The 23,334-nt window shown below is 37.4% G+C and overlaps 2 protein-coding genes across 6 annotated transcripts in view; both read right to left on the bottom strand.

Moving 5' to 3' along the window:
• LOC124392179 overlaps positions 1-6,129 on the bottom strand; it is a 77,928-nt gene extending 71,799 nt beyond the window's left edge. For 2 of the 5 annotated variants that reach the window (XM_046858941.1, XM_046858940.1), the window contains exons 1-5: positions 6,013-6,129; positions 4,704-4,787; positions 4,246-4,587; positions 2,948-3,268; positions 1,936-1,977 (exon numbers count right to left, since the gene is read on the bottom strand). In XM_046858941.1, coding sequence (XP_046714897.1) covers positions 1,936-1,977; positions 2,948-3,268; positions 4,246-4,587; positions 4,704-4,749 — 751 coding nt within the window. In that variant the 5' untranslated portion in view covers positions 4,750-4,787; positions 6,013-6,129. Of the gene's footprint in view, positions 1-1,188; positions 1,857-1,935; positions 1,978-2,947; positions 3,269-4,245; positions 4,588-4,703; positions 4,788-6,012 lie in introns of those variants that run through there. The other 3 variants (XM_046858937.1, XM_046858938.1, XM_046858942.1) reach the window with 3 other exon arrangements.
• Positions 6,130-14,218: 8,089 nt separating this feature from the next.
• LOC124392081 lies at positions 14,219-22,999 on the bottom strand. The gene is made up of 5 exons (XM_046858762.1): positions 22,928-22,999; positions 22,367-22,720; positions 18,765-18,920; positions 18,636-18,688; positions 14,219-14,344 (listed from the first exon to the last, which is right to left on the bottom strand). The coding sequence occupies exons 1-5, from the start codon at positions 22,995-22,997 to the stop codon at positions 14,219-14,221; spliced, it is 759 nt and encodes a 252-aa protein (XP_046714718.1). The 5' UTR covers positions 22,998-22,999.
• Positions 23,000-23,334: the final 335 nt, after the last annotated feature.

Here is a 23,334-nt window from a genome sequence, read left to right as displayed (position 1 = left end):
CAAGGCAGGATGGATCCATGCTTTCATGTTGTTGACGCCAAATTCTGACCCTACCATCCGAATGTCGCAGCAGAAATCGAGACTCATCAGACCAGGCAACGTTTTTTCAATCTTCTATAGTCCAATTTTGGTGAGCCTGTGCAAATTGTAGCCTCAGTTTCCTGTTCTTAGCTGTCAGGAGTGGCACCCGGTGTGGTCTTCTGCTGCTGTAGCCCATCCGCCTCAAGGTTCGACGTGTTGTGCGTTCAGAGATGCTCTTCTGCATACCTCGGTTGTAATGAGTGGTTATTTGAGTTACTGTTGCCTTTCTATCCGCTCAAACCAGTCTGGCCATTCTCCTCTGACCCCTGGCATCAACAAGGCATTTGCATCCACAGAACTCTGGTTGCACCCTCTGGACTGGATATTTTCTCTTTTTCAGACCATTCTCTGTAAACCCTAGAGATGGTTTTGTGTAAAAATCCAAGCAGATCAGCATTTTCTGAAATACTCAGACCAGCCCGTCTGGCACCAACAACCATGCCACATTCAAAGTCACTTAAATCACCTTTCTTTCCTATTCTGACGCTCGATTTTAACTGCAGCAGATCGTCTTGACCATGTCTACATGCCTAAATGCATTGAGTTGCTGCTAGAAATTTGCGTTAACGAGCAGTTGGACAGGTGTATCTAATAAAGTGGCCAGTAAGTGTACATCTGATGCAGTACACAGTGAAATGAGACAACGTTCCTCCAGAACCCTGGTTCTATGTAGGAACATAGAGCAACAAGACACAACATGGAGCTTCATACAGAACACAGAGCTCAGATCTAAAGTAAGTGTCCTTGCCACATAAAGTGCATCGTGTGCAAAAGAGTGTGAAATATAATAGAATTTTATTTGCTGAAAGTTTATTGTTCCCTTGTTTGTTGAATGGGAATATTGTAATCAGTGAGTCCAGCAGCAAACCATATGATGAATTATGATGTAATCAGCCATGGCCACTTGATATTAATATTATACTGAACTGAGTGTTGTTTTCAAGTTCACCTTAGTCAAGTTCAAGTTTACTATTTGAGTCAGCATGAATCCAAAAAGTCTATATGGTTGAATCTGAGAGGAGTCCCGCCAAACCAGAAAAATAATCTGCCTTGAATCGCAATTTAAATGCCAACTGAACGTTTAAAAAAAGAGTTAACTGAGAAAAACATTGTTCGTTTTTTTTATTTAAAACTGGCATTTAAAAAAGACGTCTTTTTAACATCAAATATTATCATTATTTTCCCCCTGACGTCAGTAATGAATGCTGGAAAGAACTTTCATTCTGGATCCTCGCTGGACGTCTTTTGAAAGGATGACAATGACATAAATTGACGTCTTTTGGATCCATCTTTGTTTAGTTGGTAGTATGAGAAGGGACCAAGAAACAGATGATCGCTCTGACTGAGCTCCAGAGATTCTGTGTTTACAAAGTTCCAGAGGGACATCCGTCACTGCAGCCCTCCACTGATATGGGCTTTATGGGAGACTGGCTAGATGGAAGCCTCTCCTCAGTGCAAGACCCATTAAACCTGCTGGCATCTGGGATTTAAAAAATGCTCTGGGTAAATACGGAGTCCTTCTCATGTGCAGATATTGTGGTGTTTCAGCATCGCGGCTTCATGTGAACATCAATCAGAAATGTTCTCCCGCATCTCATGGTTGTCACTTGTTGTTTTAAAGAAGACACACTGAGATCTTCTTTGTTATACATACTCTCAACTGCATCTCCTGAGATTACAGGAGTTTCTGAAGTTTGAGAGATTTCTCAGATATTTCATCAATATGAAAATTGCAATACATATGAAAACAGAACACACGATGGAAATGATGATTACTGAAGAAAAAGAGATTTAGAAGGTTAATGAATCATTTAATAATTATTAATACAACAAATAAATATGAGATTTACTCACCTGAGGGAGCTGATCGATCATCTTTCCTATCTTCAGATTTTTCTGTTGCGGAAAAAGAAATAAAGGTATTTTACATTTTATTCTTTTCTTCCAAACATTTTACTTCATAACTGCAGAAGCATCAAAATTCCTATAAATAAAAGTGCAGAGTTTCTCCCAGTCCTGTCCTGCATTTTAATTCTGATGGATCTACTTCTCCTCGTCTCCATTGGTCTCAGTGTGGAATAAAACTCATTCTCACAGTTAATATTATTGCTGAGTCAGGATTTAGTTCACATTTTTCCTTGTGCATCAGCAGCACAAATGACTGTACAGGAGCAATAATTGATCAGTAAATCTAATAAAATAATGAAGCTCATAAGACTCCTATCATGTCATTGTCAAACTGACAGATTTCACTGGAACATGAACACGTGTCAATCACATGCAAACATCCTTCAGTGTGTGTTGATCTGATGAGGGATTTTCTTCAGTCTCCTGCATGTGTTTAAACACTTCTGCTGTTTGCTTTGGGATTTTTATACAGTTTATGAAGCTGTTGTGCTGTTTTCATTTTCTACTCAAACATTTACACACTGCAGATGCTGAAGGAGTTTTAGATCAGAACATCACATTTATAATAAATTACTCACATTACCATAGAAACTCATGTCAAATGTCAGTTCATGTGTCTTTTAGATGAGGACTGAACGTCACTCTACACTTCAGAAGTGAAAAATTCCTGTGTGTAATGTAGGAAACACACTTGATCTAGTACGGGGAAGTCAGTGAGTGTGTGAGGTATAAAACAGTACTGAAATGCAGGACAGGAGGTGTGTGTTCTCCACACTCAGTCTAACAAAACCAAACAGTAAACTGTGTAGTGCAGCTTCAAGCAGAACTGAGAAACACTGACATCTACATTAAATCCAGAATTCTGTTCACCTGAGTTTAGTCATTTTCATTCTTTTATAACTGTGGAACTGATACTGTACGTGTCGTATTCAGCATCATCTGATACTCATCCACTTACCACTGACTGAGAGTTTAATGTTCTGGACCAACACAGATTTCTTTGTGTCTGTCATTAAAATGTAGCTGCTGTACAGAGTTTCATCAGTAACACTGACATTCTTCAACACCAGGGAACAGTTTCCTTTAAGCAGCTCCTCCTCAGGAACGTCCACACGTCCCTCATATCCTTTACCCTGAAATGACTCTTTACCCAGTCGCTCAAACACGATCTCATCACCAATACGCCACTCAAAATGAGGTGTTTGGATGGACAGTTGTCTCCAGTCACATGGCAGCACTGCTGTGGATCCCACCTGAGCTGATACACTCTGACTGTAAACTGTAGAAACAAAAAACTTTTAGAAAATGATTTTATATGAGAATATATATTTTTATTTATTTTACACACACACACACACACACACACACACACACACAGATATTAAACTATAATAAATAATGGACACAAATAAAACCCTGAGAATATTTCAGCTTCTTGACTTTCATGTAAAAACTCAGATGAAGTACAATAATGTGTTCTAGCAGTAAAAATACTCAGATAGCAGCATCTGATATCATGTAACACTCTGTAGAGTAAAACCTCATGTAGATTTGTCATGGAACACGGCAGGAGCAGCTACAAGTGCAGATCATTTCTTACAGAAAGTGCAAACAAACCCCAAGGAACAAAATCCAGAACAATCAGAAAGTAAAGTAGAAAAACGAATCCTGAGCACAAGCAGGAACCGACAGCATGAGACAACAAACAGAAGACAAAGTGTGCAGTGAACGGTGAGATCTTCATCCACAAGTGCTAATGATCATGAAACGTGAATCAGGTGTAAAAACAAACATGAGACCTGCTGCAGTGGCTTGTGGGAAACAGAGTTCCTGTCCATAATCCTGACAATATTGTAGTGATCTGGATGGATTTCACAATTAATGATCAAATCAAAGCAGAGTGTAAACTGTGCTCTGTGAAAACATCAAGAGGAGGAACTACAGCATCTTCCTAACCACCTGATAAACATCTGGATGCTGCTCTAACTGTCTTTGTGTCCTCGTCCTGTCAGCTTCATATCTGACTGCTTGTTTAAACTGTTCCATCCTGCAGGATCTCAGTCCTGATGCACATCTCCAATCACAACCAGATGACCTCTGACCCTTTCTGATCAGCTTTCTAGTAAATACAATAGTGCAACTTTTATTCATGTCTATATTTTTATTTCAATTCTAAATAATGTGTTCAGATGTGAGCAAATAAGAAACATCTGATTTACTGTGACTTTTATATTTTATGTTGAATAATTTTCTCACCATTGAGTTGAACTGTGTTGATTTCTTGTATTTTGTCAGTGTTTGTAGCCTCCACATGTTCCACTATGAAGGATCTGTAGAAAGTGTGATCAGTGATTCTGACGTCCTTCAACACCAGAGAACAGTTTCCTTTACGCAGCTTGTCCTCAGGAACATCCACACGTCCCTCATATCCTGGACCCACATGTGTACCATCAATGTTTCTCTCAAACACAAACTCATTATCAGCACGCCACCGAACATGTGGAGTTTTGCTGAAGTCTTTACTCAGGCTACATGGCAGGAGAGCTGTGGAACCCACATGAGCTTCTACAGTAATGTGAGGATCTGCACTGATAGGGTCTGTGGGGGGGAAACATTACAATCTACATGATTTGGAGCATTTTATAAAAATTGTAGCATATTGTAATGAATGTGAGGACACTTGTGTGTTGTTGGACTTGAACCAGGTCACTCACCCACACAGACAGAGAGCCAGAAGATGGAAATAGAAAGGAGGATCATGATGCCTGGAAGACTGGTGTGGGGTTTTTACAGATTTCCTGATACAAACACAAACAAAGGCAGATTATTAAACACATTAAATATAAGTGGAAGATCAGCTTCTGCAGAAAATCACACAAACAAGTGTTCACTGTATTAGTGTCAATTTTACACCCTGAAAAAACACAAATCACTCATTTAAAATCCCACGTTTCACTACGGCTTCATCACCTCAGTAACTGCACCATGACTTTACTGCCCCCTGTTGGTGGATTTTAGAGTCACAACAGCAGTGATGAACTTTCACACACACAGAACTTTGTTGTGGATTGATTTTGGTCTCAGAGCTGCTAATGTGATGGAGCACGAGTGAAATCATGAAATCTGCTTTAATGAATGATTTACTTTGGAGATAATAGAATTTTTAAAATATTATAAAGTTAATATGTTCATTATTTTACATTTTCCTGTATACAACTTTATTTAAATGTAATTTGGGAGTATTTAAACAGTAAAATGATTTAAAGTGCAGTGTAGCTAAGTGCAGACCAAACAGCTTTTATGTTAAATTTGAGGACGAGGAAATATAGTTTAAAAAAAAAAAATTCAATGTGCTGACATTACAAAGAAATAAATAAAAGTATAAATTCAGATCTAGTGAATCAGAGTCTTTAAAGAGACTGCAGTAAAATATTTATCCAGTATAAAGAAGTAGATTTACATGGGACCCCAAACTGCCCTGAACAGTGTAGAGTTTTATATTTACATGTAAATATTTCTCTCTCAGCACTGCTACAGATATTAAACCAGTTTTAGTGATTTTATCTGGTTAAATTAGAGAATCAGGAGTTCCTGTAGATCACGTGACTCTTTTACACAAACCGAAACTCAGAAACTGCTGTGAATAAAATCCATTAACACTCAGTAAATAATACTATGAGCTCAAATCCTGCTTTATCACCACATTACACCATTTCTGCTGTTTTTATTCATTTAGAAATGAATAAATATTTCAGTTTACTAATAAACACGAGACGAGTTTTTCTCTGTGTATAAAATAACTCCTGTAGGAACACAGAGGTCATCAGCTTTTATACAGATGCAGTGGTCGTGTTTTAATGTTGTGTATTTTATGTGGGTTGATAATAAATCAGAACTTTCACACTGATCTGAACTCTGCTGTGTTCTGTAGCGTGACTGCACACTGACACTTTATAACGACGTAACGTCACCGTAACAGAACCCTTATTCACTTTAGCTATAAATAAATGGTATTTTACTCACCTGGATTATTAAACATGACTACATTTATAATAACACTACATTTAACTATTTAAGCAGGACATTAATTACTAATAACATTTAATATTTGAAAATGTTTATCACAGCAGCGTAAATAAACCTCTTTAGAATGGCGAAGCCGGAAGAGGAAGAGGATGAGATCCGCCCAACCTACAACATTACCGCCACGTAATTTCCTCTAAATAAAAGACCCAATGACGAAGTAATAATAATAATAATAATAAAAAGATTAAATTAAATTAAACTGAACAAAACTAAATAATAAATAAACATAAATAGTTTGGTGTAGAGACATATGTAACAGACTTTATTTAAATTCTCTTATGCTGTACTAATTCTGGATCAACTGGTGCTCATTGTATGTGTGTGTAATCCATTTTCCCCCTCGGGGCTTGCCATAGATAGGCAAGGGGCATGCGCACTTGGGGTCTTAGAGTGTCTAGCTTTTGGCTGGAGGATATGGTGTGTGTAATAAAGTTGGGAAGAGTTTGATGCCCTCATTTATTGTTTTCTTTCATTTAAAGTGTTTAGGCGAAAACCACATGAACGCTCAGCCACACATCTCTGTTCCACAGTATATAAATAAAAAATAATACAAATAAATAGTCTGGTGTAGAGACATATCTCTGTTCAAATCTTAGCTCCTAAACTCTGGAATAGTCTCCTGGGTTCAGACACACTAGTGTTCGGGGCTCAGACACACTCTCCCAGTTTAAGTGTAGATTAAAAACATATATTTTTAGCGAGTTCTACACATAACACACATCACATCATAACCTTGTGCTCCAGAACATCTGATCACATGCACATCATCAACTTGTGCTGTTAATATCATGAACAGCAGCTACGCTAATTCCTCTCCACTGCTTCTCTTTCTCTCCCCATCCCGAGACACCCCCGAGGTTTGGCCAGCTCCAGTCACCTCCCACCTCGTGAAGATTATGGACTTTAAAGAAGTAGATGCTGAACTCGCAAACTTCCTGTTCCACCGAGACGTACCAGTGCCATTTGGATCCCACTACATGTGTGGAGTTTTGACATTGGACCTCCTGGAGTGTTTAAGGGCTCTGGCATGGAGAAGCTGAGGCTGGATCTGTGATGATCACAAATGCTGAGCTCATAAAACTCGGAGCTACTAACCATATAGACTGTAGAAGACTGCAGAAAGAACATCACTTATAATCTTATACTCCAGTAATCATGTTAGTTCTCACTGTCCAGTGTTCTGTATTGTTGAAAGATTTATGATCAAACTCTTGATGTCACCCAGATGAGGATGGGTTCCCCTTTTGAGTCTGGTTCCTCTCAAGGTTTCTCCCTCATAACATCTAAGGGAGTTTTTCCTTGCCACAGGCTGCTCATCAGGGATAAATACACACCATTCACCTTCACTGTTGATTTCTGTAAAGCTGCTTTGAGACAATGTCTGTTGTGAAAAGCGCTATACAAATAAACTTGACTTGACAGAACAGGTGCATGAAAATAGAAATAAATTCACATATATTTAGGGGAAAGAGGGGAAAAATAGATAAATAAATACAATTTAATAATAATAATAATAATAATAATAATAATAATAATAATAATAATAATAAAAATAATAAAATGAAAGTAAACAGGGCAATGGTTTATTCTGTAAATCATATTTTTCAATAAAGATCAAAAGATATTTGCATTTTTCTTTTGAATCACTTTAAAGGTTTTTGTGAAAGAAATAAACTCATTATAAAATGAGTCATAAGTATTTTATTAACAAGAAAGTCGTCTTTGTTATTGTTCATTACAAGTCCAAAGATATTGTCCTTCACAGTGAAAGTTCTTAGATGGGGAACCTTTGGGTAAAGCCAGTTATGGATATCAGACCACAAATCGTCTGAAGTAACAGTCTTCGGCAGGAGAAAGATGGAACATATGTGTAAAAGTGTACAAACTAATCTTTATGTGATGATATACTGCAGCATCTCCAACATCACTGCATATGAATGTCCTTCCTCAAAGTAGCTTTAAATTAATTCCAGTTTCTCCGTGCTTCTGTTTACTTCTGTTATTTTCTTATATCTAAAGTGGCACTAATCCAAATTAAAAAAGTTTAAAGTAAACGGAGAACTTTACACATGTACAATAAACAAAGATACACTGTTAGAAATTGCTGTTAATTTACCGCAGAATTTCAACAGTATAATAATGTTATGTTCAAAAGCAGTACATTGCTGTTTTATTGTTGTTGTAAAATGATGTAGACACAATATAACGGCATTTTGCTGTATTTATTACTCAGAGAAAAATAAAACATTACTATACAGTATTTTTGTAAACTGCATTGAGCACGTGGGGACTTTTATCCGTCTTCATAACAATAACAGGTGAGTTTCATTTTGTTTGCGCGACAAAATTCATTACATTTGCTATGGCAGCTAACATGTATGGTGGATATTGGAAGTTAATCGATCTTCTATTTGCTCATTTTCAGTGATTAATACGCCAAATGCACCACTGTGTTGTGCAGCTGGATTTCAGACTCGGGTTGAATTATTCCCAATTACCGGGTGAGTTTCATTCAGAAAATATGTGATAATCCTTTGATAAAGTTAATTTTTCAAACTCCATTGCACTGGAATTTCATTGTCTTTGTTTCACACTAACGCGACTGGTGTTTTCCGCTGCTTTTCTGAAATTCGTGAAGCCTCCAGCGTTAGAAAAACCTTATGTTATTGTGTTTTACTTTTTGCCCAAAAGATCTGTGTGCTGTTGCTTGTTTTCTTTCCGGAATGAAAACTGTTATACAGGAATATACTTTGCTATATGTTCTCTTTGAGTAATCATTTCCCCTCCACTAGTTCTAAACACACACATTTGTTTTTTAGACTGTTAATCGGGATAAATCCGGTGTTACACCAGAATCTGTCTGTGGAAACATTCAGGGACATCAGAGCACATGATGGAGGGAATTTTACATTTTCATCAACAACAAATGAAGAAAAATCAAGGTAAATATTGCTAGACCAGATAATATATTTATTCTACGTCATTTCCAAACATGCTGTACCTTCAAGGATGTTTTTAAAAAGCTAAACATTTTTAGTTAAATAAGAGTATTTTGCATACATCACATGCTAAGTATTAATTCAAAGCTAATCAGTGAAGCTATCTTCCTTTTTTTTACAAAAATCTACAGAAATGTCATTTCCACCACACTGACCTCTGTGGTGGAAAAGACAGCATGTGGTGGAAATGACATTTATGGTTAAAAAGTACAATTGATATGGATTGTGAGAGTAAATTTGTGTAATACTTTTTATATTATATTACAATACTTTTTATATTTATATTATAATATTTTATTTCTGAATTATATGACTTTTATTTATTTTTAATATGCCTCTGTAAGACACATGCCAATCTGCAGAGTATGGCAGGCAAGCTGCTTTATCATAAAGTCATTAAAAGCAGCAACATTAAAGATCTGATTGTATCCCTGTGCTGTTCGCCAAACAATACCAAGCAATGTATGTACAGGGAATGTACCGTTTGTGAAGCCAAAGAATTGGAAATCTCAACCTTTGACCCTGGGACCCAAACATTTTGGTATGAGTAGAAGGGAAAAGCTGAGGAGAGAATGAAGAAAAAGAAAGATGGTAGTGAAGAAAAATTCACAGTCCATTTAACAGTTAAAGAGAAGGTTACAGGTACTTTGCATACTTTGCTTGAGGACTTTCGTTTAGGACTAAAAGAAAAACTTGGCAAACATGTCTATAACATCAGACACCAATATGCTGCTCTTCGTGGTTTAAAAGAGAATCTGAGTGAACATGACGTTGTCCTCTATATTGACTTTGCAGAGAATTTTTTTCTGCAAGTACTGCAGCGAAATGCAAGCTGTACATTTTGGTGATTCGCAAAAACAGGCCTCACTTCACACTGGTGTGGCCTACACCAAAAACAGTGTGATTTCATTCTGCTCAATCAGCTCCTCTTTTCGTCATGACCCCTGTGCTATTTGGGCACATCTATCAAAAGTCCTCACTTTCCTGAAGGATCAATACCCCACTGCTTCAGTGCTACATGTGGTCAGTGATGGGCCGACCACCCAATACCCCTCCAAAAATAATTTCTACTTCTTCACCAACATTCCATATCAGATGGGCTGGAAGAAACTCATTTGGAACTTTCTGGAGACTGGCCATGGAAAAGGCCCTGCTGATGGGATAGCAGCAGCAGTGTAAAGAAGAGCTGATGACATCATAGCTAGAGGGAAGGACATACCAAATGCTCGGGTGCTCTTTGAGGAGCTTCAACAGCAAAAGTCTGCCACAGAGCTCTTCTATGTTGAGCCAGAGGAAATTGAGTGTATGGACATTCATGTGCCATACGAGCTACAAACAATCCGTGGCACAATGAAGATTCATCAGGTAATGGTTGACAGTCCACAGTCGTCTCAAACAAATAATTTTACATGAACTAAGTTCATGCCTTAACAGTTTTTCCTCTCCTTTCAGATAACATTCTGCTAGCCCAAGCCAAATGTCATGGAGAATCCTCAGTTGCTTTTGCTCTGCACCTCATGACTGCAAATGTTTCAATCCAGAAACAGTCATGTTCCAGCATTGGGACGAAGCTTCTCCCTCAACCAGTACATCGCATCCTGACACACCTCAAATAGGTCTGTGGCATATTGTGGACTTGAACGAGGGACACGTTGGTCAGTGGTTTGCTGTGAAGTATGATGGAGATATTTATCCTGGCATCATTCAATTCAAATCAATTCATTATTATTTGTATAGCGCTTTTAACAATGAACATTGTCTCAAAGCAGCATTGTCTCAAAATTTTCCATATTCCACATCTCTGTTTAAATGTTTCAGTTTAAGGTGTTCTTTACAGTTACTCTTTACAGAAGATGATTGTTTATTTAAGAGACCAATAAGAACATTTCAGAACATTAACCTCATAATTATCTCACATTGTTGAATTTTTTATGCGTCTTTTATTACTTGTATTTCCCCTGGCCATCAGTTGTGTCAGTTCTTTACAGTATGCACTGTAACCATTCATCTGTGAGACAAATCAGTGTTATACATCAACAACACCTGTTTTAGTGTAGTGCTGAGTTTGTTTAATGACTGTTATAAGTTTAAGTATTTTTCTAATAAATATATCTACTGTTTCTCTACATTCATGTTACATTCATTGCCATTTCCACCACCACACACATTTTTTTTTAATATTTAAAAAGTTTTCATCACACATTAAATATTTATTCACAATTTATGATATTGTGCTCTACTTAGTATAAATATTCAAGTTATTTATTTTCAAATAAACTTTTACCCAATCTAATATTACATTTCAGAGTGTGACAGGTGTACAGTTCAGCATTTATTCCTTAGGGCAGTTAATTTATCTCATTAACAAATATATAATGAATGTACATTGTGGAAAAACTGGTAAAACTAGTTACAAAAATGATCTTAGACAATTCTTGAGTGGCATAAGTTATTCTATTTTTTAATAACAGCTGTATATTGAGATGTGGTGGAAATGACATTTGTTCATTGCAGGTCGGAAATTTTTTTTAAATATTAACAGTTTCTCTTGTAATCCATGTTTGTCCTCTAACAGACCTTAAAACTAGAGAAATTATTTAAACTTATGGGAATGTGTTACCTAACTTTTGATCAAGTTTTTTTTGTTCAACTTCACTTCTAAAAGTGCAGTCTGTGTTATTTTCTTTAATGTCATTTAGGTTTTATACTAAAACAGTTTAATAAAGAAGAGATGTTTTGAAATAACTCTCTAAAGCTGATTTACTTCTGTTAAAGAGTACATTTACAGTTAACAGTTATGTTGTTTTTGCAAAAACACTAGCCAACTGTAAATTTCACCAACACTAAGACACTGGTAATTGTGCATAACATATTCAAACAATGCAGTATAAATAATGAATAAACATACATAATGAAAGACAATTACACTCCCACTTAATATAAAGACAAATAAAGAACTGTGTAAACAATAATAATCATGCAACTGGATAAACCATATTAAGTACAGTAATCCCCCACTTTACCGCGGTTGGAATCTCATGCCCCGGTTTATCACAGAATTGCATTTGCCACATAACAAATTAGTTTGGCTGATTTTCCCCTGTTTCTCACAGATAGCACGATAGACCTAAACACTTATAGAGAATTGCTGTTATGGAGTTTAATGTTGAAATAATATATAATATTATAAACATATAATTGCTGTATTTTTACAAATGTTTTCTGTGTGTGTTTAAAGTGTGTAGGAGGATGATTTACAGCTTAAACAATAAAAAAAAAGCATGTTTGGGGCGGCGTCCGTTTATTGTGGTTTTTCATTTATCGTGGGCAGTTTTGAAACGTAACCACCGCGATAAACGGAGGCTTACTGTATATAACTCAATAAAACATAATTGTGGTTATAACCAATAAACAACATGTTAAAAAGGATCAATAAACACAAAGTTTACTTCTTGATGCACACACGATTAAATAACACCGCTCTAGGGAATGAGGAAAACTCTTATTCCCTTCATGCTCTACGGTTTATGACACTGACGCTTCTTATGACTTACTTTTCAGCACATTTCACATACTCTGTAATTCCTCAAGGGGGCGTTAATAGTCTATAGTCATTGAATAGTCTAAATCTCAGCAGACGAACCATACTAATATAACTCTATTACCTATCTGAAAACAGAGCCCTTTGTAAAACACATTCGGAAAACAATTTTGTACTTATCTCTAAACTCACAATTAGTAGAGATAATAAAAAATCAGGCCTGGATAGGATTAGTAAGGAGGAAGTGAGAGCAGCTATTAAGAGAATGAAGAGTGGAAAGTCGGTAAGACCAGATGACATACCGGTAGAAGCATGCAGAGAGAGTTTTTAACCAGATTGTTTAACAAGATTCTGGAAAGTGAAGGTACACACTGGAGAGAAGAGGAATGAAGGTCAGTAGGAGTAAGACAGAGTACATGTGTGTGAATGAGAGGGAGGGCAGTGGAGTGATGCGGTTGCAGGAAGAAGAGGTGGAGAAGGTGGAGGAGTTCAGGTACCTAAAGTCAACAGTGCAGAGTGATGGAGAGTGTGTTAGAGAAGTGAAGAAAAGAGTGCAGGCAGGGTGAAGTGGGTGGAGAAGAGTGATAGCAGGAGTGATTTGTGATAGAAGAGTATCTGTGAGAGTGAAAGGGAAAGTTTATAGGACTGTGGTGAGACCTGAGATGTTGTATGGATTAGAGACAGTGGCATTGAGTAAAAGACAGGAGGTGGAGCTGGAGGTAGCAGAGCTGAAGATGTCAGTTCTTGAAACGTTTTGAAATCTTATGGGATTTAAATAGTAACTCTGTGATCTCCAGGACTTGCAGCAATATCCGAGACTATTGTCACTGCAGACCTGTTTCACTGTCAGGGAACCACCTGCCACGCCCCCTTTGGTGGCTCTCTATGCCTCCGCTCTCCCTAGAGCTCCAGGTTTAATCACGCACACCTGGGGTTCATCATCACTCCACCCTGCTTCTATATAAGCTCCTCATTCACTCCCAACCCCCGTTCGATATTGAATGTGTTTGGTCGTTGCGTGTTGTTCGGTTTTGTTCCATGTTCTATGTCTTCCATTCCGTTTGGACTCCACCATCCCGTACCGGCCGCGCTTCACCTCCCCGTGCATCACGGGTCAGCTAGCGCACCTCGGAATCTCTCAAACGTAGGACTGCCATGTGCTGATGCTTGTGTGTGTGTGTGTGTGTGTGTGTGTGTGTGTGCTCGCGTGTCGCTCTCTCCCTCACGCTTGTATTGAAGCCCGAGCGAGCTGTACTGCGGCTTTCGCCTTCTGTTTTCGCTCGCACCCTGACATTCACTCTGCGTCTGTGTTTATTTTTCCAATGGATACTGGATTCCTGAAGCAGACCTTTTCAGAGTTTGGTAGAGCCCTGGGAATCCCTGACTGAACACACAACTGACTTACATCAAGAGTTGATGTGATGAAGCTCATGCAATTTAGATCAGTCTGTAATTAGATTTTTTTTTTAGGCTGTATTTATTTTTTACTTTGATTCTCAACGCAATTTTGAATTCAATTTTTTTTTTAATTATGTAAATGTTTTCACTGAATTTAAAGATCTATTTAAAAACCTTATAAATTTGTTTTTGCACCTTGTATTTGTCAGTGTCTCTGTGGCTGTGAGGCGACACTTGCGTAGATCACACTGTCCAGATCTGATGTGTTTTTCGTAGCAGATGTTCTGGATCTTCTTTTGTGCTGAACACTGGCATAATGAATGCTTTCATTCTGTAGGGAGATTCAGGTAATGATTTTCTGTTTATTGTGGAAGCTGCATCCTGTTTACTGCAAAGTTATTTTAGTCATTGCATTACTTTCATTGGTTTGAATGTATTTTCTATACTAAGCCAAACAACACTGATCAACACTAAAGTTGAAAAGAGTCCAGTAAACCTAGAGTAATAATGATTTTACTGTCTTTTACAATATAGGTTAATTTCCAACAAGCTATATTACAGATTTCTCAGCTGCTTTGGAGCATTTTTTGAATAATCCTTAATACTTGTAAAGCAGTAAATGCATTTCTCAAAACAAATAGCACAAAACACTGGATTTCTTGCAAAACCCTGAACTTTTCTAAAAAAATTCTCAGTTCATCTCACAAATGTAAGAATTTGTGTCACTAAACATCTCATTCCCATCAGAATGAAAAGTCTCTTTGTTATTGTTTACAAACCAAAGCATACAAATGTTTAGTCGTGTTATCAGTATGATGCACAGTTTCAGGGTTTCCCTGATATAAACTATGGTTTGGATCACAGTGACTGAAAATGCACAATTTTTTTTATTTCATTTTACTATGAATCTATGATTTTCAGCAGCACAAATTAATTGATTTGATTGGATATTTGATTTATATTGATTGCAGAAGACCGGACAGGATTCACACTTTTACGGTACAAGTGTTTGTTTGTTTCTTAGTTGTTTGTCTATTTTCAGAAATTTTAATTTTGTGTTTTGTTCTGTCTGTATTGTCTCTCTAAATGAAGGTTCACAAGATTCACCTTTGACCTGTTTTACAGAACCAGTTGATCATTGGTTGATCTGATGTCATTCACTCACCTTCATTATTGACATTCAAGATTCAACTGCACAATTCATCAATTCAACACTTTTACAAAAAAGTTATAAATATAACTATGTATAATAATATAAATGTTATATGATAGATTCTGCCAAATAGTTTAATCATTTTGCATTTGATGACTTATACAATGAACTGATGCTGAGATGTTTTAGGGGTTAAGACTAAAACCAGTATGATATATTTTGATCAACATAAACAACTGATAATGTCGGAAACAGCAGACACTTTTACACAATCCATTAAATGTATGTACTAAAGCATTTGCAATTTGACCAAAGCTACAAGAATTTGTACTGATTGGCTAGGCCAGGGGTGGCCAACCAGTCAGAGACCGAGAGCCACATTTTTGACTGTGTTACCGCAAAGAGCCACATCATACACATGGGCACACATGAACATCACCCATCCCTTCCTCTAACACACACACACACACACACCTCTGCTCAGCCAGATTTATTGTAAATGTCACACACCATCATAATGACAGAAATTGACTCCTACAGTTCTAAGACCACAGGACAGTCATTTTCAACAATGAACATTGTGTGCACTGTCTCACACACACAAACTCTGTTTAACCAAGTCCACAAACAAAATATAATAATTTACAATAGCGTTTTTCTTTTACTATGCATGTTACTTAGTGGGACTTTTGGCATTCCTTGCCTTGAACAATCCCTTCAAATCTGCCTCGTATTCCGTTGTTGCCACTCGAAGCAATTCTTTCACATGTGTCAGTCAGAACAGATCGATGCTTTAATTTCACGTGTTTCAGGGTAGAAAACAGACTTTGTGGGTTTTTTTTATGTGCGTGTTCACTTCGCTTGAGTTCAATACGGTATTTTCGTCAAATGCGCATGTGCGTGAGATGAATATACCGCAGGGTGGGCAATTAATTTTACAAGGGGCCACATGAGAAACCTGAATTGTGTCAGAGGGCCACACCAACGATAATATTTTAGGGATGCACCGAAATGAAAATTCAATTCAAAAGGCAATGAAATCCATAATTTTTGTGTTATGCCTTTTGCCTTGGCACCATCACTGGAAAACTTTCCTGCCTTTTCAAAACGTCCTCTACAGACGGAGTGTGCATGCTCGGATTGACTTTACTTTTCTGCGCCGCGTTCTTCTCATATTTAGAAGGCAATCTGGATGTTTGGATTTCAGGTGATAAATTAAACCCGACTTGGAGAAACTCTTTGCAGATACACCCCCGCTTGAAATTTCAGCATTGCATGTTTTGCACATCGCTCTCCGCACACCGCAGACATGTTGCTCTTATCCAGATAACCGTGTGCTGCTGCGCTTTTTTATTGCGTCATTACAATTGTGTTTCTGCCATGTTGTTTCGGTGATTTAGGTATTTCCGAAAATTCTCGGTGCATCCCTGTAATTTATGATTGCCATCATGTCAAGGTCTGATATATCGCAAAGTTTCCCAGTGGGGGCACAAACTCATTTAAGTCTTAAAAATACCGTATTAAACTTAAGCAAAGCGAACACGCACATTAAAAATCAAACACACAAAAATCGATATGAATGTAAGAGCCGCATGCGGCTCATGAGCATGGTTTGCCACCCCTGGGCTAGGCAGAGGGACCGAGCTGGAAATAGCAATAAAGGATGGAGATGGAAAGGTGTTGACTAGTGAGGAGAGTGTGTTGAGAAGGTGGAGGGAGTATTTTGAGCAGCTGATGAATGAGGAAAATGAGAACTAGAGAAGGTTGGATGATGTGGAGTTGGTGAAGCAGGATGTAGATAGGATTAGTAAGGAGGAAGTGAGAGCAGCGATTAAGAGGATGAAGAGTGGAAAGTCGGTTGGACCAGATGACATACCGGTAGAAGCGTGGAGATGTTTAGGAGAGATGGCAGTGGGTTTTTAATCAGATTGTTTAACAGGATTTTGGAAGGTGAGAAGATGCCTGAGGAATGGAGAAGAAGTGTGCTGGTACCGATCTTTAAGCATAAAGGAGATGTGCAGACCTGCAGTAACTACAGAATTAAGTTGATCAGTCACACCATGAAGTTATGGGAAGAGTAGTGGAAGCCAGGCTGAGAGAAGAGGTGACCATCTGTGAGCAACAGTATGGTTTCATGCCGAGGAAGAGCACCACAGATGCCTTATTTGCTTTGAGAATGTTGATGGAGAAGTATAGAGAAGGACAGAAGGAATTGCATTGTGTATTTGTGGATTTAGAAAGCGTCGACAGGGTGCCAAGAGAGGAGTTGTGGTATTGTATGAGGAAGTCAGGTGTGTCAGAGAAGTATGTGAGGGTGGTGCAGGACATGTATGAGGACAGTGTGACGGCAGTGAAGTGTGCAGTAGGTACGACAGACTGGTTCAGGGTGAAGGTTGGACTGCATCAAGGATCGGCCCTGAGCCCTTTCCTGCTTGCAGTGGTGATGGACAGGTTGACGGACGAGGTCAGACAGGAGTCTCCCTGGACTATTATGTTTGCAGATGATATTGTGATTTGTGGTGAGAGTAGAGCAGGTTGAGAAGAGCCTGGAGAGGTAGAGGTATGTGCTGGAGAGAAGGGGAATGAAAGTCAGTAGGAGTAAGACAGAGTACATGTGTGTGAATGAGAGGGAGGGCAGTGGAGGGTGCGGTTGCAGGGAGAAGAGGTGGAGAAGGTGGAGGTTCAGGTACCTGGGGTCAACAGTGCAAAGTAATGGAGAGTGTGTTAGAAGTGAAGAAAAGAGTGCAGGCAGGGTGGAGTGGGTGGAGAAGAGTGACAGGAGTGATTTGTGATAGTAGGGTATCTGCAAGAATGAAAGGAAAGTTTATAGGACTGTGGTGAGACCTGCGATGTTGTATGGATTAGAGACAGTGGCATTGAGTAAAAGGCAGGAGGTGGAGCTGGAGGTAGCAGAGCTGAAGATGTTAAGGTTTTCGTTGGGAGTGACGAGGATGGACAAGATTAGAAATTAGTTTATTAGAGGGACAGCGCATGTAGGATGTTTTGGTGACAAGGTGAGGGAGGCGAGATTGAGATGGTTTGGACATGTGCAGAGGAGGGACTTGAATTATATTGGTAGAAGAATGCTGAGGATGGAGCCACCAGGTAGGAGAAAAGAGAAAGGCCAAGGAAGAGGTTCATGGATGTGGTGAGGGAAGACATGCAGGTAGTTGGTGTGAATGAGGATGTGGAGGACAGGGTGGTATGAAGTCGGATGATCCGCTGTGGTGACCCCTAATGGGAGCAGCCGAAAGAAGAAGAGGAAGAGGTAGAAGAAGAAGAAGACCAAAGCAACAAGATATTATTATTATTATGTGCACAAGTGACTACATGGAGGTTGAACAAGTAATTTTGAGAGTTTTATTTCTGATCTGAGAAACACTCCAAAGCAACTGAGAAAAACTGTAATAATACATGTAATAAAAGTTGCAACTTTTCCTAACTGTGTAGTTAATGTAAGAGTTCCTACCTTATCAGTGGAGTCGGTGGTGTGACTGAAGAAGCTGCATGATGTTAATTTTCCTTAAAGAGAATTTCATTAGTATAAATATAAAATCATAAATAAATATTCAGCCTGTAAATTCACCTCTAGTCTCACCTAGAACCCTGCTGCAGAACACACACATGCAGATGGTTATTAGGACGGAGACGAAGCACACACACATTACAATCACATTTCTAATCCAGTCGTTAACATTTCTAGCAGGCGGCTGTGAATCTGAAGCCTCAGATGAAGATCCATTATTGCTGCCACCTAAAACACACACAGAAGCACACAGAGCTCTCAGTATAGTGATGTACTTTATAGTATATTATATATTAGGAGTGTAACAGTACACGTATTCATAACAAAACTTTTTGGTACAGAACTTTCTTTTCTGTACACATATGTCGAATGCAATAATTATTTATATTATAAAATAATATATATTTTTTTTAAATAATGTTTACAAACATCTGAGTAAAAACACTAAAGCGTCCATAGCACCAGCATTAGCCTGTAAGCAGGAAGTGGTTATCGGCTAATGCTAGCGCTATGAATTCTTTAGCGTTTTATGTCCAACTTCAAGAATTTCTTTTAAAAGGAGACAATCTGGACAATTCCATACATTAAGTGAGTAAATGAAAACGTTTGTTAAAGTTTGCTAAAATAAGTAAAATAATTAAGTAGATATTATTTACAGATTTAATATTAAATGTAAAAGACACACAAATGTAAACTATTTAATTAAATTTCAGTTTATTTACATTTTTTTTCAATTTCATTTATGCAAATTTAATTGATCATTAAATTTTATCAATATTAAAAAAAGTGTATTGCATTAATTTGATTTATTCTATTTTATTTTTTTTATAAAAGATTATAAAAGGTTATTTTATATATTATTTAAACAAGCAGGCATTTTATTTAAAATGGTTTTAAAAATGAAAACAGTTCAAATGTTGATAATAATAGTAAACTGTGTTACAGTTTTTCTCAGTTGCTTTGGAGCGTTTCTCAGATCAGAAATTAAATTCTCAAAACTTCTTGTTTAACCTCCAAATCATTTAGTCATTTGTGCTCATCATAAAAACATTTCTTGTAGCTTTGATCAAATTGCAAACGCTTTAGTACATACATTTAATGGATTTTGTACAAGTGTCTGCTGTTTTCTACATTATCATACTTATACTGGTTTCACCTGAATAGTTTTAAACCAAAAACATCTCAGCATCAGTTCATTGTATAAGTCATGAAATGCAAAATGGTTAAAACAGTTCTCATCATCTGTCATCTAAAATTTCTTTTAAACTTTTTTTTTGTAAATGTATTGAATTGATTAATTGTGCAGTTGAATCTTGAATGTCACTAATGAATGCGAGTGAACGACATCAGATCAACCAATAATCAACAATTTCAAAAACAGGTCAAAGGTGAATCTTGTGAGCCTTCAGTTGGAGGGAGAATACACTCAGAGTACAGTATAGTAAAAATTTGAATCATGTCCTGGTCTTTTACAGTCAATATAAATTAAATATGCAATCAAATAAATTAATTTGTGCTGCTGAAATTCAGATATCAAACAGAAGAAATAAAAATTTTGCACATTTTCAGTAACTGTGATCCATACCATAGTTCATATTAAGAAATACTGAAACTGTGCATCATACTGATAACACAACTAAACATTTTGATGATTTTGTTTGTGAACAATAACAAAGGGACTTTTCATTCTAATGGGAATGAGATGTTTATTGACACAAATACTTATAGTGGGGCAAAAAAGTATTTAGTCAGCCACCAAATGTGCAAGTTCTCCCCCTTAAAAATATGAAAGAGTCCTGTAATTTTCATCATAGGTACATGTCAACTATGAGAGACAAAATGAGAAAAAAAATACAGAAAATCAAATTGTCTTATTTTTTAAGAATTTATTTGCAAATTATGGTGAAAAAATAAGTATTTGGTCACCTACAAAAAAGCAAGATTTCAAGCTCTCACAGACCTGTCACTTCTTCTTTAAGATGCTAACGGTGAACAAAAATCCAGAACCACACGGGGGGACCTGGTGAATGACCTGCAGAGAGCTGGGAACAAAGTAACAAAGGCTACCTTCGGTAACGCACTACGCCGCCAGGGACTCAAATCCTACAGTGCCAGACTTGTCCCCCTGCTTAAGCCAGTACATGTCTGGACCTGTCTGAAGTTTGCTAGAGAACATTTGGATGATCCAGAAAAGGATTGGGAGAATGTCATATGGTCAGATGAAACCAAAATAGAACTTTTTGGTAATAACTCATCGTGTCATGTTTGGAGGAAAAAGAATGCTGAGTTGCATCCAAAGAACACCGTACCTACAGTGAAGCATGGGGGTGGAAACATCATGCTTTAATGCTGTTTTTCTGGCAAAGGGACCAGGACAACTGATCCGTGTACAGGAAAGAATGAATAGGGCCATGTATCGTATTGAAAACCACCTTCTATCAGCAAGGGCATTGAAGATGAATCGTGGCTGGGTCTTTAAGCATGACAATGATCCCAAACACACCGCCCGAGCAATGAAGGAGTGGCTTCATAAGAAGCATTTCAAGGTCCTGGAGTGGCCTAGCCAGTCTCCAGATCTCAACCCCATAGAAAATCTTTGGAGGGAGTTGAAAATCCGTGTTGCCCAGCGACAGTCTTAAAACATCACTGCTCTAGAGGAGATCTGCATGGAGGAATGGGCCAAACTACCAGCAACAGTGTGTAAAAACCTTGTGGAGACTTACAGAAAACGTTTGATCTCTGCCATTGCCTACAAAGGGTATTTAACAAAGTATTGAGATGAACTTTTGTTATTGACCAAATACTTCTTTTCCACATTAATTTGCAAATAAATTCTTTAAAAATCAGACAATTTGATTTTCTGGATTTGTTTTTAAATGGGAGAATTGGTGGCTGACTAAATACTTTTTTGCCCCACTGTAAATTTTTGGAGATGAACTGTGGATTTTAAGAAAAGTTCAGTCTTTTGCAAGAAATCCAATGTTTTGTGCTGTTTGTACACATTGTTTTGAGAAATGCACTTTCTAATTACTGCTTTGCAAAAATAAGGGATGATTCAAGAAATGCTTCAAACCAACTGAGAAATATTTTTATTTACCCTTTAATAATTATGGTAGGTTGGCCACTCCTGGAAAGGTTTACCACTGTTCCAGTTTTATTCCACTTGTGGAAAATGGCTCTGACCGTGGTTCACTGGAGTCCCAAAGCTTTAGAAATGTTTTTGTAACCCTTTCCAGACTAATACATGTCATTTACTATCTGCTCTGTTCTAAAATTTCTTTAGATCCTGATACAATGTGTTGATTTTTTAAACCTTTAGGTTGATATTTGAGTGGTAACTTTTTCACATAGCGTCGGGTAGGTTTGGACAGTTTTTTCCTATTAATAAATCATAAAAAAATTGCACTTTGTATTTACTTTGTCTACCTGTGTGAAATATGAACATTTTGAAACATTGTTGCAACAAATATTGAAAAAATCTAGGAAGGGGCAAATACTTTTTTATGGCACTGTAAATGTTTGTATATGTTAGTTTAAGTGCTATAAATTTTGTGTTCAATGTCTAAATAATACCTGATATTTTTTAATATCATTGATTGAAATTTATGTAAATAAATATGTACAAAATCCAAGACAACATCAGTAAAGTGTGTAAATGAAGTTTAGTTACTGACCTGTAAAGTTCAGTCTGATGAGTTTCCCAAACTGAATGTGTGTCTCATCATTTCGTCCTCCACAGTAATAAAACCCCAGATCCGTCTCTCGAACTCCAATAATCACTAAACTGACTGAACTGCTGCTTTCTGTTAAATAAAAGTGACTCTCATCTACATTATAATCCACATAAAAGTGTTTGTTCAGGCTGCTTTGTCTGGCTGATATAATCCGCCTCGACTCTGCTGAGATCATCTGATACCAGGATATTGCTGAGTAATTAGTGATGTTACAGAGCAGAGTGATGTTTGCTCCTGGAGAAACAGATATGAGATCAGCTGAAATGTTCTGAAGGAGACTCGGCCTAATGAGACCTGAAAGAACAACAGCACATGAAGAGAGAAGATTCATCTCCACTCTGTAAACTCTAGAAACACACAGCTCACAGCTCAACTCCCTTTAAAACATGTTTGTTGTAGAACTGAGTGCACTAATCTCTATACAGACGTCCTGAACACAGCTAATGTGGAAAGTACTAATGATTTAGTCCAAAATCTTCTATTTATTTGTAGTGAACTCACCAAACAGCAGCTGCAGAGTAAACAGAAGCAGATACGCTGCCATTTCTAACACACTTCCTCCTCTGAGCATGTGAACAGAGATGTTCTAGTGTTCTGCTTTAACTGCTTCACCTCCTACATCCTGTCCTTCTCTTCTGCTGTAGAGTTCAATACACTTCTTACATCTTATTTTACATCCTGACATTTATATTTCCTTCATACTGAGGAAATAAATACATTTAAATACAGAACTGACAAGTAAACAGAGCAGAGTTAAAAAAAAAAGCAACGCCAAAAATTACTCTGTGTAGGTCACATGTGATACTGTATGGTAAAGAAATCATTAGATTTATTTGTTTTAAAATGTGTAATATTACAAATGTATGTTATTTATTCCTTCCTATTTTGACAACATCTATGTGAGAAAA

This window comes from Silurus meridionalis, chromosome 10 (assembly GCF_014805685.1).
Source record: "Silurus meridionalis isolate SWU-2019-XX chromosome 10, ASM1480568v1, whole genome shotgun sequence".
NCBI classification, from domain to species: Eukaryota; Metazoa; Chordata; class Actinopteri; order Siluriformes; family Siluridae; genus Silurus; species Silurus meridionalis.
Note: the sequence above shows the minus strand (reverse complement) of the source record. Positions and strands in the feature narration are given on the sequence as shown.

Excerpts from the sequence above, each read along its gene's own strand:
- LOC124392081 (XM_046858762.1), bottom strand. The coding sequence starts at position 22,997 with ATGCTCAGAGGAGGAAGTGTGTTAGAAATGGCAGCGTATCTGCTTCTG. Across the intron at positions 22,721-22,927 it reads TACTCTGCAGCTGCTGTTTG|GTCTCATTAGGCCGAGTCTC; the intron begins GTGAGTTCACTA and ends TTGTTCTTTCAG. Across the intron at positions 18,689-18,764 it reads GTTCTGCAGCAGGGTTCTAG|GAAAATTAACATCATGCAGC; the intron begins GTGAGACTAGAG and ends ATTCTCTTTAAG.